Below are 16,719 nucleotides of genomic sequence, written 5' to 3'. Positions count from 1 at the left end.
GAGGCAAGGCTGCACATTCTTCCCATTATTTGTTCAAACTATATATTGAAAAAGTGCTGAGGGAAGCTAGATTAGAAGATAATGTGGTTTTAATACTGGAGGAAGAAACAGCAATAACCTGTGCTTTTCTGATGATACTGTTCTGATAGCTGAAAATGCAAATGAGCTGTAAGCTCTAATGAAAATAAAGGAGCAGTGAAAAAAATGTAACTAGATTAAATATGAAGATCAAACTAATGACAACATCAACCAGGCTTAGAACTGGCTGTGATGATAGTGAAGTGATAGGTACCTTCTGCCTTTTAGAATTGACTCTCGACAATCAAAGAACCAGCAGTCAAGTAATATACTAGAGAGTAGCACTTGTTAGAACAACAAATGTGTATTGGAAAAGATATTCAGATTCTGTCAGGGGTGGGATGCTACCGGTTCTGCCCAGTTCTAAAGAACCGGTAGCTCTGAAGAGCAGCAGACACTGAACTGGTTCTGTGTTTGCTGCTCTTTGGCCCACCTGTCCACCCGGGCTCTTACCTGTCCTTTATTTTCTGCTTTTTCAATCTCAGCTGCTTGCATGGCACAGGAAAAAAGTTTTTTTTAAAGCAGGAAAAAAGAGGAAAAAAGCGCAGAGCGCTTTTCAGCTGTCCGGGCGGCACAGTCTAAGTTTTTTTTTACACGCGCGCAAAACATAGTCACCAAACCAGTAGTAACACCGGTTGAATCCCACCCCTGGATTCTGTGATATGTCATTATCACAAAAGATCATAGTGCTACAAGCCATGGTTTTCCCCATGATAATCTATGGAAATGAAAGTTGAACTTTGAAGAAGCAGGATAGGAAGAGTTTGGATCCTTTTGAACTTTGGTATTGGGGTAGACTCCTGAGAATACTATGGGTAGCAGGAATATAAACAAATGTATCTCAAACAAATCAATCCAGAATTCGTACTAAATGACCATGCGAAATTACATCCTGGAAACATGATATGCAAACACCTAGCTTTCTGGAGATGTTTATAGTTCTGGGAAAAGTAGAAGGAAAGAGAAACAGGCAGCTAGTTGCAAGGTGGATGGATTCAGTTACAGTGATGAAAGGTACATCTTTGACAGACTTGAAGGAGAAAGTAGAACAGAACAGAACATTTTATTTGGCCAAGTATGATTAGACACACAAGGAATATGTCTCTGGTGCACAAGCTCTTGGTGTACATGCAGACTAACAGAGTAATAATAATTTTGTATAATTTTGGTTGGGGATAGAATCCTCATGGGAAAAATGTATCTATATGGTTCTAGGTGTTGACACAGACACGATAGCACATGATCATACAATCATTCTCATATTTATTAAATATACTTCTGTACCATCTACTACAGGTAATACAAAAATTACTATATAATGATAAAAAGAAATTACACTATATAAAACATTTTGTCAGGATTCCGGCAGTTGCCCTGATTAAATCATGAGCCTCGAGCCTGTTTTAGGGTTGTCACATTTATTTAAAAAGCTAGTGGTAGGAAAACAACAGATTACAAATCATTCAAGGAATGCCCAACATGAGTGATAATATTTCAGTAGGTGCTGAAATAAATTGTGATATTTCTCATATTACTGGCATTTTGTGATTCCCTCCCCCCCTTTCTCCTGTTAACTGAAAATTTACTCCATATCCTCGGTCTATATAGTATCATGCTTTTAATGTTAAGTATCTCCTTATCTGAGAAATCCTTAAGGATCCTTAATCCCTAAGAAATTTTCATGCACATTAAAATATAAATATAAGAAATATCATTTTCCATACCAGCATAAAAATACCAGATAGGCAGATGGAGGTAGAGAGGAAGTGTGTTGTGTGTGTGTGTGTGTGTGTGTGTGTGTGTGTGTGTGTGTGTCATTTGTAGTAGGAAGGAGCACCACTGGAGAGTACACATCAAGGATGATCACAGATAGAAATGCAGATAGAAATTCAGTAAATTATAAATTATTTATTTAACATATTTTCTATTCCCACCCTGCTCACAATAGTGGCTCATGGGGAGAGGGTGCAGGGACAAAGATTAAAACCAACACCTATGAACAATAATCCATGATAGCCAGGATAAGCAACACATCCCAATTATACAACCAGATCAATAGCAGAATTTGCCTAACCATCTGGCACCAATAACAGCAACAATGATACCTACCCCAGCCAATTACTGTGGATACTGTATACATCAACAAAAATTGTCTCCTGCACCTATAACATCCAAACTATGGTGGATACATGATTGCAACAGTGTTTAAAGGAATTAGAAAATATAATGCCTTATAGTATAAGAAAGTATTTTATAGCTTTATAGTGTTACTGTAAAAACTTACAACCAACCCATATACTTACCAGGATCTCCAACCCTGGGCCATGGACTGATAGCGGTCTGTGGCCTGTTAGAAACTGGACCGCACAGCTGGAGGTAAGCAGGCGAGCTAGTGAAACCAAAACCACCCCCACCTCATGGAAAAATTGTATTCAGCGAAACTGGTCCTTTCCTATCAAAAAAGTTGGGGCCGACCTATAGGTGCCTTCTAAAAATTGTATTCAAGTTCACCTTCATACAAACTCGTCCCTTTCTTAATCAGCTCCATGATAAATTATATCACTAATGCTATTTGTTTAAATCAAAAATAGCATTAGTGATATAAGTGTATATAAAGGTTTTATGGCAGATAGTGATATAAAGGTTTTATGGCAGATACTGTTTGGCTAAAATAGGGTTAGAATTGCCTTTGGTATGTAATCCTTATGACCAAAATGGTATAACGTATCAGAATTCAAAAAATTGTAAAGATAATCAAAGCAACAAAACCCTGTTAAAATTAAAGATATTTAAAATGGTTCATTTTATTTTCTTTTGGCAAATTAAAAGATTTTGTGGCAATACTAATATGGAAGTTAACCCTGACACAATAATACTGGGTGATTCCAGTAAGCAAATAGCCCCTATTAAATTAGCTAATACAGATAGGATAACTTAATTAAAAAATGTTTAAATACTACCTTAAGCACAACAAATAAATAAATAGAGTGCATACAAACTGGCATCTCCTGAAGTTAGGTACCAGGTAATTTTGTTCAAATTGGTACTTAAACCATGGATAAGTCACTGGAGATTTAGTCCCAAATATTTAGTCCCAAATATTGCAATATTATCTGTGAAAGAATAAATTTTGACTGTGTGTTGAGGCAAGGTTACAATTTCAGCAGTTGTGAGATTCAATAATTGGAAACGAGCCAGTTTAGATCATTTTTTCTAGCTTGGGGTCTATATATTAAGTGAAACCAGGCTCTGGGCTTTTGCATTTTTAAAAAAGTTTTTAAAAGTAGGACAAATATACTTATATAAAAAATATTCTGAAATTCATGTTGAGGTTTTATATATTTATTGCAAATCCTCTGCTTGGATTTCTTAAAATGTTTACATCTGTTGTTGCTTCTGGGTTGGCAGAATGCTTTTGTTCTCTTCCTTTGCCTCCACAGTATAATATTGCTGATTTCCCCACAATCTCCATGGTTCTTGAATTAAATTACAAAATTAGCTGGATAACATTATGAACAGAAGTGAGTTAACGATGTATCAAGCAATATTTCCAAAGGGGTAGACTATGAATGTAGTGCTTTTATGGCATGTTTAGCTGGAAGTTAAAGGGTCATGTTTTACTTGTATAGGATAACAAAACATAAATAATTACAGAATGTAAGGGGTTGGAATCCATGTAGCTGCAGGAAATTGCTATCATAGCATCCTCAAAAGTTGGCCATCCCGCTCATTTAAACATTTACAACAAGAGAATTCACCATCTCCTAATGCAGATGATTTGTTTTTAGTTAGTTAGTTTACTACACTGTCATTGCACCTCGTACAACGAAATCAAACACCATCTTCAGTGCACATCATGACCATGACCATGAAAATAAACACAAACACATATTCTTCAGCCTTCACACATTGAACCGGAAACCCACACCACACCAACACTGCACTATACAGCAGAATTCAAAAGAGCTACTGCCTTGGAATAGAAGCTGTTTTTCAGCCTATTTGTCCATGTTTTTATTATTCTGTACCGTCTGCCAGATGGTAATAGTTCAAAAAAAGGGTTCCCAGGATGAGATGGATCTTTCAGAATGTTTTGAACTTTTGGCAGCGGGAAGCTATAAAGCTCTTCCAAAGAGGGGAGAGGGCAATCTATGATCTTCTGGGCAATGACATTAACCCTCTGGAGTGCTTTCCTATCTGCCGCTGCAATTGGCAAACCATACAGAGGTACAGTATGTAAAATGCTCTCTATGGTGCAGTGATAGAAGGTCACTAGCCGTTTCTCATTCCGTTGTTGTTTTCTGAGAAGCCTCAGATAGTATAATCTCTGCTGGGCCCTTTTGACCTTTTTCTTGCAGATTTGCAGTTTGTGATCTACCAAAACATCCTGATCCCTTTTCTGCATATTGCTGCCCCACCATCCCTATAGTCTATATTCATAGTTTTGATTTTTTTTTCTATTTGAGTGTAGGGCTCTGCATCTGTCCTTGTTGAAATTCATCTTGCTGATTTACACTTACTGTTACAGCTTAACATCCTCCTGAAATTTGATAATATCCTCCATTTTTGTGTAATCTACAAATATTAAAAAAATGTTGACACTAATACTTTCTCCTATTTTGACATGGAGCCACAGATGTATATGGATTACATATTGTTTAACCACCTCTATCCATCTAACGGTAGCATAATTTAGTCCACATTTTGCCATCTTCTCTGCTAAAATCTTGCAGTGATGTAGGGGGGAATGCTAACTAATATTTTAAAATCAAGGTGCCCTTTATCTACCACATTTCTCTAGTCAACTAAACTATCATTCTATTAAAGAAATATCATGTTGATTTGGCAGGAATTATTCTTGATTAGACCCATGCTGCTCCTGCAAAGCAATGCATTGTTTTGGAAAAGCTCACAAACTGCTTAATAAAGCATTCTAAAATTTGGCTTGTTATTGACATTAAGCTAATTGGTCTGCAGTTCTCTGGGTCCTCTTTATCACCCTTTCTGAATATAAGAATAACTTTGCCTTTTCTCCGATCCTCTGACACTTGACCCAGTTTCATGATTTAGCAAAGATCACAACCATTATAAAAGCTCTTCTTCACAAACTTGGACCTTTCTCACACATTCCTCCACATGAACTTTTCTTATCTTTTGGAGGTTCTTTGATCCCACTTTACGTCCAAAAACACTTTCTGTTTCTAATTCAAGTAACTCTCATCTTTCTTGATAAGCTTGATGGGCATTTTTGCCTTTATGTCCATTACCTTCCTTTCCAGGATGGCAGTTTGACTGTTACACAAATAGCTTATGTCATCATCGGAAAGAAAGAAAAACATGGCATGTCTCTTATAGTTTTCAAGAACAGCTTTCTTCTATTATGTTCCTCTAATAAACAAAAAAAGAAAAAGAACTCACTGATCCTTGGACTTTGCTACCAAACTCCTGTTTGTTTATTCAGTGAACTCCCTATGCGGGGTGGCTTCAAAAATGTTAGCAACAGGTTCTCTGCCTGGTTGCTGGGTGGGCGTGGCCATGATGGGCATGGCCTAGTTGCCCTCCTGCACCACAGCGAGGGGGGGCATTTTGCCCTACCCAGGCTGCAGAGGCTTTCCTCGAGCTTCCGGGATGGCGAAAACAGCCTCTCTGGGCTCTGGAGGCTCTATGGAAGCCAGAAACGGGTCCATTTCAGGCCTTCCCGAACTTCCGGGAGGCCCATTTTTCACCTTCCCCAAGCCTCCGTATGTACCCTGCACTTACCTGCATCCAAAACGGACCGTGTGGGAACTCTGGGAAGGGTGGGAGGGGCCAGGCAGGAGTGGGATTTGGGGGTTCTCCAAACTGCACAGAATCTTAACTAGGGGTACTCCTGAACCCCTGCAAACCCCAGCAGCCCATCCCTGTCTCTATGTCTTATGTGTCCCCGAAGCTACCTCAACTACATCACCAACAATCAACGCTCCAATCACACACTTCAATTTTAAATAGTAAGATCTATATACCAGCAGAATAGTCAACCTATAGAAGTTGTACATTCTCCACCTTTGAAATTTTTAAGAGGCCAGACCACCATTTCTCAAGCTTTATGTAACTGCCTTTCCTGAATATGGTAGAAAATTGAATTAAATAATCCTTCCAAATCCGCAAAGTTATGTTTTTACACAACACAATAGCAGCAGTTATTAGCAATGGCAATTATTTATTAGTTTCCCCATCTTCTTGATTCTTGTTCTCTTTTCTGCCTCTTTCCTCTGTTCAGCTTATTCCCCTGCCAAACTTCTGTTTGCTTTTCCTGTTCATTCATTCAGTAAACTGTGATTTCTTAATGAAGTTACCTGATCAGAAAATGAAATAAGATTCATCTCAGCAACATTCATTCTTGACAAATATATACTGCCTATTGGTATTAGCTTCATTACTTTCAAGATTCTACAGATCAGTTTCTTGATCCTGTAGAATGTTCCCTGGTATTGATGTCAGATGGAATACTGTGCAATGGGATGTCCCTATTGCAAAAATGTTGTTTTGTTTCAAAGCTAAACACATAGTGATGCTTAAAAGTGCTTTCCCACTTTGTGAACCCTTTTGAATTATTATTTCTGCATAAATATGATTTAAAGCACGATCTGTTCTCCACAGATCCTGAAACTAGATAAAGATGAACCAATGAATCAAAAACACCATTCTTGTTTATTTAATTATTGAGAAAAATGATTCATATCTGGAAAACAAATGTTTTAGATTACGTTTATAAAGAAATATTGAAACTTCAAAACAGTTCTTAAACTTTTAAGTACTACCAAATTACAGCTCAGAAGTTCTGCCAAACAGTTCAGGATGAACTATAATTTGGCAAGAACTGAGCATTTTGGTTGTTCCTGATTTCAGTCAAGAATAAATCTAGAAATCTTATTGGGTGAATAGGGTAAAACTTGAGTCCTTCGTCTTCTGACTGACTGTACTTCACGTAACCTGTGTGTTGGTCTGCTACTTAATCTTCTTGGAGCCTTTCTTTTTCTACGATTCCTTATGCTTCAATTGGAGCAAAGGATGTTGTTAGATATTAAGTAAAGGTAGAGAAAGGGAGGAATATGGGTTCATAGGATAGGAAGATGGGTATACAGTCTACAACTGAAGCTAAGGACCCTGAGCCAATGAGCCCACGTACTCTTAATTTGCCGATTTTTAGCCACCACTGACTGCAATTTATTTAAGGTTCTGATTTCCCCTTTGTCCTATTTTTTTAGATTTTTGGTAGAATATTTGCTTTTTATTGAGCCAAAACAAGGAAAAATGAATGGAAACTAATCATGGGGCCGGGGGGGGGGGTTAGGAATTAAGGAGAAACAGTGAGGACAATTAACTAGTAGAACAGCTTGCCTTCAGAAGTTGTAGGTCACTGGAGGCTTTTAACCTGCCTGAAATGGTCTAGAGTTGGACTAGAAAAACTCCAAGGTCCCTTCCAGCTCTATTCTATTCTGAAATTCTGAGTTGAGTTGGCATGTCTTTTCCCCTGCTAATATTTTACTATCTTCAAGGAAAAGCAGATATAATTATTATTTTATTTGGGTTTTCCTTTAATAACCTAACCTAAGCTTATTTAAGCTTTTACTTTGGAGCCCTTGATGCTCTCTGAGCTTTGTTATTTACATAATATCTGTATCTCTACAGTCTGGTCATCTGTTGGTACTTTCTTGGTGATTGTACATTCTTCAACTTTCCTATATATGCAGTGTTTTTATTTTCAGCTCCTTACATATTCTGTAATTACATATTCTATGCCTCACTAGCCTATATTTCCCCAAGATTTGTAGTGTACTGCACTGACAAAAACAAATGCCTACCTTGGCAAACCTAAGTATTTTCCACTAGTACAAAGCTAAAACTGTTACAGACATCATTCCCACTTAATCACTTTGTTATCGTAAGTTACATCAGAAAACCAACAAATTACAACTAACTATAAACTGCCAACATTTCTAGTACACATGAAAAACAAGTAAACAGAGAATGGAGGAATAAGTGAACTATAATCTACTAGAAATTACCATGAAATTTATTTGCTGTTATATCATTTGACACCATTTTTTTTAAAAAAGTGATTATTTTCAACTGTAAGGTCTATTCTTTTAAAAAGTAAGAATAGTAGTTAGAGAGGCAATCTGTCACATCAGAATGATGAGCCCAATTTTACGGAATTTTGACAGAACTTATGACAGCCAATCATATAGACTCTGTTCCTCAGTATCAAAAGAATTGGACTTAATACTCATAAGTTTAGACAACCTTTCTAAAGGTTCAGTTCATAATACATATGAAAAATGAACACCAAATACTAAATGATCATAAACAAATATAAAAGCTAACTCACTGTATTGGCTTGACCTTTCCCCCTTATTTATTTTTACATCTGGAGGACTTAAGAAATACTAACAAGTTTCAAATTATACTTACGTTGTTATGGCAATTTTAGAAATATATCGAATGAATAAACATGTTCACTTTTTTTTACATGTTGAAACTAAGTGAACAGAAGAAATGAAAGAACACACAGTCCAGATTTTATAAACTTTCTTCTATTGAAAAAGTGAACTCTAGTAAGATCCAAAACGGGTGCTCAAGTAGACAACCCAGTTTTATTGTCAGAGATTGGGCAAATGTACATGCCATATGTGAAGTTAAAGATATAGTAGGGAAGATTGTGGGAGGGAGCCTTAGGAATATCAGAGGCAAACAGTAAGTTAATAATTACATTTTCTACAAAAAGTAATTGAGAATAAGTCAGAATCAGAACAAGAATTATTTGAATAATACAAATATTCACAGTTAATTTAATGCCTTTTTAAAAGATTCCAAATATATATATTTTAAAAATGGTCTGATTAAAAATGAAGATATAGCTTTTGTGACTGTTTTCTTTTAAGAATTATCTACAGTAATTAACACTCCCTTTATACAACTAGTCCTTGATTTAAAACCATTTATTCAGTGACTGAAGTTTTAAAAAAAAAGCCAAAATCAATCCTTGTACTTTGTACCATTGCAGAATTATCATGATCAATTATCAAAATTCAGGCACTTGGCAAACAGCATATATTTATGAAGGCTTCATTGTCTTATGTGAGCCCCTTCCCAGCCAGCTTCCAACACGCAAAGTCAATGGGGGAAAGCCATTGCTTAATGACAGCATAATTGAGAATTCCAGTGATCCGTTTAATAAACATGTCAAAAAAAAGTTGTAAAATTGGGTGCAACTCACTTAACAACCATAGCAATGGAAATTCTGGTCCCAATTGTGGTTGTAAGTTGAGGACTACCTGTATTTTGGATTTAAACATTCTGTTACTTGCACTGCAAAAGAACACACCCAAGTTAGAATCATACCTTCTACTCTCCAGTGGACGGCCATCACTAGAAATACTACGTGGAATGTTGGCAGCCCGATCTGGAGGAGGCATTTTTCCTTCACCTTTCCCTGAGGCAACTCTAGTGGGAATTGGACTTTGCGTCTGTGATGGCATTTGCTGAACATGAGATGCTTGCCCCTTGTTAGCATTTCTCTGCCACTTGTTATTATTTCTGAATGGGAATTTGAACTCGTATGGAACTCCGCCATCATTCATTTTGTATTCCATTACTGGCATGCGATGAATTTCTGAAAAACTTCTGGAAGATTGAAAAGTAAGTTAACCAAAGTGTGAAATACGGGAGAAACATGTGCAATGCATTGTTTCACTATAAAACAGCAATGAGAATGCCTTGAATATAAGAACATTTACTGTATGAAACTCATCGACTGCTGCAAGTTAGCTTCGAGTATAATACTTGTAGCTTGTATTTTTGGTATGTCTGCAGCAAACCATGTTTTTTTCAAAATGACAAAATATATGTTGGTCATCACAATGCAAGCCTTATCCCTTGCACACAATATCATAGTGCATGTGCAAAAGGGACACAGTTTGAGTCACAATGTATATTTTAACATTCCTCCTCTTGCCCCATTCCTGTGAACATGCACACAGGAAGATGGTGTCATTAAAAACTACTATCACTTCCAATTTCTCAGTTTAATCAAGTAGTTTTCTAGGAAGTGAAATATCTTCTCTGCTTATTGAAGAAGGGACAAATTTTTAATCTTTATTCAAAAGTAAGTCTCAAGAAACTGGATAAAGAATTAACACCAAGCATTCAAAATTCAGTGAAAAAACTGACACTTTAACCTTGTAACACTGAATTCTATAATAAAATATATTAATGTCTCCAACAGAAGAGAATATATGTAGCTCAGATTTGATTTGTGAAGTCCTTGGGGTTCTCTGAGCTTACTTGCAGTTGTTTCACTACCTGTCTAAATGATATCATCAGTGCTGGTGATTGTGGAGCTTAGTTCCATTTTATACATAGTACTTGAGCTACCAGTCTTGGTGGGGGTTTGATTTTCGTTTGGGTGGTTCCTTGATAAAGGTATTGTTTTCTGCTAGATTGTCTCATGTTAACCCGTTTATCTGGGCATTGGCTGCTGGGAGGAGATGTGTTCTGGTCTTTTTAAATTTTCTTTTGTGCTTTTTATCGTCTCTTTTGAAAGGGTGTGTAAATGTGTATGTCTATCTGCCTGCTTATATATAGACATAGAGATCAAGAGCTGATACATAGACACATGGAGATAACGCAATCACAACTGGACCAGAATCTCAGTCGCTGGGTGAAATGGTTGTTAAGCAAATTGTCACATGACTGCCCATGTGACTACTTTATTCAGTGATTGCAATCCTGGCATTTCTGGTTGCACTTATTTGAGCAATCACTGATTGGGTGATATTGTTAAATGGACAGAGTCCAGATAAGAAGGATGGGGCACCTCTATAGGGGCGAGGAGACTTTTGGAGGCTTAGGAGCTGCAAAGCTGCCAAAATCCAAGTAGGATTTTCAACCTCTGAGGGAGAGACACTTGTGCATGGTCTGTGCCAGGTCTCCCAGGGCCTTCACACACACACACACACACACACACACACACACACGGATGGACGGACAGACGGACGCCATGCCTCTTAACTTACTGTACTGCCTCTCCATTCAAGAACTGAAAATCCTTTCTGCCAAAAATCCAAGCAGGATTTTCATCCCCTGAGCAAAAAGACACTTGCTCCAGCCTGATCTGGGCCTTCCCCTCGCATATGCTTGGATTTCGGCTCCTTCTCAGCTCTAGGGACTGAAAGAGCTGCCTGACGAAGGATATCAGCTCCCATCCATCCATGGAAGGGAATGCCTTTGGCAGAGTGCAGGAACAAAGCACGGCTCCTCAGATCCACTCTGCCCAAGAGGTTCAGCCCCCTTTCATGGGCAGAAGGGACTGCCTTCAATGGGATACAGTAATGTGCCTCCAAACCTTGGTCTCTACCCTGTCAAAGGAGTTTGGTCTTCCTTGGCGGGCAGCTCTTTAAGCCAGGAACGTGAGGGAGTACTATGGGCAGGTGGCAGGGGCTTGTAATATTCCCAGCCAGTTTACCCATTGATTTTCTGGGGAAATCAACAGAAATTACAAATCGTGATCCCATGGTCATGGGGTGCGTGGCAACCAATTGTAAGTATGAACAGGTTGCCAACTGCCCAACTTTGATCATGTAACTGATGGGGGGAGAGACTTTTATGATGACTGGAAGTGCTTCATATGGGCTTTATAGCACCTGTCATAACTTCAAAAGGTCATACCTCTAGATAGGATACACAGACCAAGGAAACAGACATATAGATAATAGACACATAATAGATAATAATATAATAATAGATAACAGACACATGCCTGTTTCCTAGAGCTGAGAGTGATTAGCTGAAGGTCACCTGGGACTAGGATTTACAGTCATCTGGTTTCTAGCCTGATTCTTTAACTACTAATTCAAGCTGCTTCTCTTTTAATCAGTGATAGATATTAATTAATTCATTGGTTGCCAAATACCTTCGTGGAGTACAATCTTCATGAGGTGGGATAATGACAACCTTCACAGTAACTGAAGTTCTCAGGAGATCAATCATTTGCTCATGGCTTAGGGTAGCGACAGCCACAGTGCAAATTTCCACTAATCTGCTGCCTTGTCGTAATCCTGCTTGCCAAGCATAGCCATATGGTTCAACATCTGCCACGATTCCTTCATAATTCACATGGAAGCCAAGCTGACCCAATCCATTCCGTCGTAAAGTCATCTCCACTGACTCACATCCCTTGGTCACGAGCTGAGAATTGGAAGACAGAGATGTGGAGGTGTAATGAGAACAGTTTAGTACAATGAACACGTAATTCAGTAGGAGACATAAATAAATAGGCTTGATCTTTAAAACAGAGCATGAAGCAAGGTAGATATTGACATTCCTTATTCATACAGCAATATATACCTCTGAAGAAGATAGCTGGATTACTACTGAGGAATAATCATCAGCTTAGCTTGATCTTGTAAAAATGACTAGCTATATTCCAGTCCTTGCTGAAAATTATGAATGCTACAAAAACGTTAGATGTATGAAACAATACCTACAGTAATAGAGGATGTGTAGACTAGTATTCATTTACAAATTGACAAAAGTAATTTAATTATTAAATATTTTATTGACTTGACACTTTTTATAATTCAGTAAACTCTTGGTTATGGAACTCTTTGCTTTACTATGTTAAGTCCTGTTCCTAAAAGATAATATTTTTGAATGCTGGAAATATTACTGTTAAGTCTTTTCTCACAGCATGGAAAATACTGTTTTGATTTCACAAATAACATTTATGCAGCTAAAGTGTAAATATTCATATAATAAATACACTATCCAGACGTTAAAAAGTAGATGAATAAGCTACAAGATGTTTTATTGCTCTGAGTAGGACAAGGATTTGAAAAGTAACCTAGTAAGTGGGTAGAACATTGTCAGATACAAGAAATCAGGAACCAGAGTAGAGTCCAAAAGTACTACAAGTTTATTTCATGCTACCTGCACAAGAGTCTGATCTGCTAATAGTCAAGATGAATTGGTGCCAGATAAGTCAAGAGATTTCAAGTTGGGGGGGTGTGGATTTAAGTTTCTTATAAGCACATAAGAGATTCCAAATGAATATGTTTGACCCCTGGTCATCTCCTACATCCATTTTATTTTGCCAGTTTGTTGTTCAGATCCAAGAAGGAAATTAAAGCATTTCTATATATATTTATGCTTGAGGAAGGAAGGTAAGGGAAAATAAGGAATTCTAACCTCTAGTCTTTTGACAATCTCTTTGATATCTTCAGGGTTTTTGAAACTTTCCACAGAAATGCATTCTCCTCTTTCATAGAAAATTTTGACACTTGTATCTGTTGAAGTCCACCCTATTACATCGCGGCAGGAACAATTGAATACAACACTTTTTGTATCTTGTTCAATTACAACAACAAATTCATTAGAAATGCCCAAAAGACAATCTATATCTAAACCCTTGCTATAATCTCTAGCATGGAGAATCCACACAACAGCGCCAGAACTATGCAGTTCTATTCCTGGATGGGGTTTGGATTTCTCCTTCTTCTTAGAAGCAAGTGAGATGAAAGGGAATTTGCCAGAAGGATCAATGGGTGTATTTGTCACATTCTTTTCTGCCAAATCTTTCAAGTATTCCTGACGGGTTCTAGTAGCCATAGCACGGAATTTTTCTGATTTATGAGCTGCATTCTCAGCATTGATCACTTTGGCCAGTAAGAAGTCCCTGAATACATTTGATTTAGGAAAGGTGATGCCTTTAGGAATTGGAGGTCCAAATGAGGGCACATCTCTTGATCTTGTCACAGCAACACTGCAAAAATACATACAAATGTGATTTAAAACAATATGCAAAAACATTATAAATTTCAATGCGCTATATATTTTGTTGTTTTTATAGACAGTCCAGTTCTACAGAAAGGATACTCTGTTACAACTGCTAGATGCCTCATGACATAAAAAAAAATCTTTGATATGCTGATTATTTACAGTTTAGACCAGGGGTGTCCAACCTTGGTAACGTTAAGCCTGGAGGACTTCAACTCCCAGAATACCCCAGCCAGCAAAGCTGGCTGGGGTATTCTGGGAGTTGAAGTCCTCCAGGCTTAACGTTACCAAGGTTGGACACCCCTGGTTTAGACCATTTCTTAAAATTTCTTCAATATATTATATATCTATTTGAGTACACTTTATCAATTACTATTATTGTTTTTTGCTTGCATGCAGTACATTTACATTAAGTCAATAGTATTTTAGTATCTTTATTCTTCTCCAAACCTACAAACTATGAACTACATTTTTCAAGTGAAGTTACTTGGCAATAAAGTATTCAAACATTATTCATTTCTTTTATTCTGCTCTCTACAATATATGTTAACAACCACCTCCACATGTCCTGAAAACATAAAAGAAATACCTTGAATTGCTCAAATTTCTAACTATTCCCTCCCAGACTTACAAAGAAACAAGCACTTGCTACTTAGCGAAGAGATTATTTTTAAATGCTGACTGGGAATGTTACTTCTATTGCTCCTTAACCAAAGAGAAAAGAAGCAGAGGAGTAATAGATGAATACACTGGTAAAAGCAAGAATTACATGGAAAGTGCAATAATGCAAACCATCTTTTTTAAAAAATGTAAAGCTACAGAACCTCAATAGAACAATTAATGCAAGTGAATCATTGTACTAGTGATTCAGCAGGATCCAATCCATTTTTCTTGCCAGCCTTTTTCCATTGGAATTTATGAAAAATCCTACTGCCTTGAGTGACAACAGATTTCTACAGCTCAAATTCTGTTTTAGCTCACAGTCAATAGAAGAATCCATGCCATGCTCACATCTCCCTTGTATTTTGAGAATCTGACAACAACTTTCAGCTGGTAATTACATCACTCCTCCCACCGTAGATCTGTTGCTTTCCTCTCAACTCCCTGCTCCCCACCAGTCCAAAATGCATATTGATGGATGCCACTGGGGTCCTACTTATTCCAAACAACGCTACTAAAAAAAAATGACATTATCTCCATTTTTTATTATTATATAAGGGAGACACTTTAAAGAGTGTTGAAAATGATGTAGGTTCTGATTTTATTAAGACAGGACCAAAAGGGGAAGGGAAGAATGGGAAGGCAGTAAAGTAAGACTATGAAATGTGTCTATCAAGAAAGAATGCTAATTATATTTATGGAGATTATGTACAATGAGATCAGGATGACATAACTTTATTATTTAAACCCTGTCACCTAAACAGAAAATATAATTGTAATGCCTTCTTTCTATTTCAAGAGTCTTACCCATTTAAGCAACAGTTAATAATAAATATTTCTGAAATATCCTTTTTTGTTTTACTATTACTTTATATAGAAACACATGTGGTCATTTAAGAAGAAGGACACATAAAACAAATAACCTATATTTGTATTTCTACTATATTAAAAAGAAATATATCGCCAGTATTTTCTTTCTCAATCTCGAATGTTGAAACGTTCCATTTATATGTCTTGGATATTTTCCAGAAAAAGAAATGTATAGTCATCTTTCAAAAATACACATTCTGCTTACTAAATGTGCATTCGAAAGAAATTTCCCTGCATATAAACATTGTGGGACAACTACTACAAATCTAGTGTATAAGATACATTTGGTTTTCATTCTGCTGTGCAAAGCTAGTATCTCTAGTTTCAAACTATTTAACTCATATATAATCATTTTTGATAGGGAAAATAGAAATAATAAACAGTTCTCAGATTTTCATTTACTTCTAATTGCATCTAAAATATTTTACTGCTAAATAATGATAGAATAAATCAGAAAATGCTCCGACTGAATATTGCAACTTCATGCAAGTAGTTCTCAACTTACAGCCATTCATTTAGTGACTATTTGAAGTTACAACAGGGCTGAAAAAAGTGACATGATCGTTTTTCACATGTACAACTGTTGCAGCATACCCACAGTCACATGATCAAAATTTGGTTGCTTGGCAACAGGCAGATATTTATTACAGTTGCACTGTTCTGGAGTCATGTGATCAACATTTGTAAACTTCCCAGCCAGCTGCCTAGCAAAGTCAAAGGGGGAAGCCAGATTTGCTTAATGACTGCATGATTTACCCAACAACTGTAGTGATACATGTAGCAACTGTTGCAAAAAAGGTCATAAAATGATACACAACTCACTTAGCAACTGCCTTTTTTAGGAGCGGAAATTTTGGGCTCAAATGTCATCAAGGACTACCTATAGTTATCAAATTTACACCAAATTTAGGCGCCACCCATCTCACTGCCTACATGATTCTGGGTGGTTTAGAGATAAAAAGTTAGTTTCTGTCATGCAAAACCATCATAAACAGTGTAATAGTTACCTGTAACAAACATTGTCAGTACAAGGATTGTGCACTCGGACAATGACAAAGACGTGTTGAAAGTGAGAACGAATATTCTTTGGGCTAAATGATTCGGCTCCAGGTTCTTGGAAAACTATTGTCACGATATCATTCCCAATGTGTCGTTTTCTTAACAGCTTTGATCATGAAGACAAGAAACCCATGAGAATTAAAAGCATTAATATTGTTATAGAATATGATTATTGTTCCCATTAGTTCATGTTTTAAAATGTAAAAATGCCTGATGGTTTTTTAAAATTGTTTCTAA

At 36.9% G+C, this 16,719-nt stretch overlaps 1 protein-coding gene across 4 annotated transcripts in view; it reads right to left on the bottom strand.

Annotated features, from left to right (window-relative positions):
- The window catches only part of SIPA1L1 (signal induced proliferation associated 1 like 1), a 165,287-nt gene that overhangs the window by 27,039 nt on the left and 121,529 nt on the right, over positions 1-16,719 (bottom strand). For all 4 annotated transcript variants that reach the window (XM_026671102.2, XM_087951616.1, XM_087951614.1 and 1 more), the window contains 4 exons: positions 16,431-16,588; positions 13,306-13,879; positions 12,032-12,306; positions 9,463-9,744 (listed from right to left, as the gene is read on the bottom strand). In XM_026671102.2, the coding sequence (XP_026526887.1) occupies positions 9,463-9,744; positions 12,032-12,306; positions 13,306-13,879; positions 16,431-16,588 (1,289 nt within the window). The remainder of the gene's footprint in view (positions 1-9,462; positions 9,745-12,031; positions 12,307-13,305; positions 13,880-16,430; positions 16,589-16,719) is intronic.

The sequence above is a fragment of the Notechis scutatus genome, chromosome 1 (assembly GCF_049901735.1).
Source record: "Notechis scutatus isolate UNSWTSFEM ecotype Mainland chromosome 1, rNotScu1.2, whole genome shotgun sequence".
NCBI lineage: Eukaryota > Metazoa > Chordata > Lepidosauria > Squamata > Elapidae > Notechis > Notechis scutatus.
Note: the sequence above shows the minus strand (reverse complement) of the source record. Positions and strands in the feature narration are given on the sequence as shown.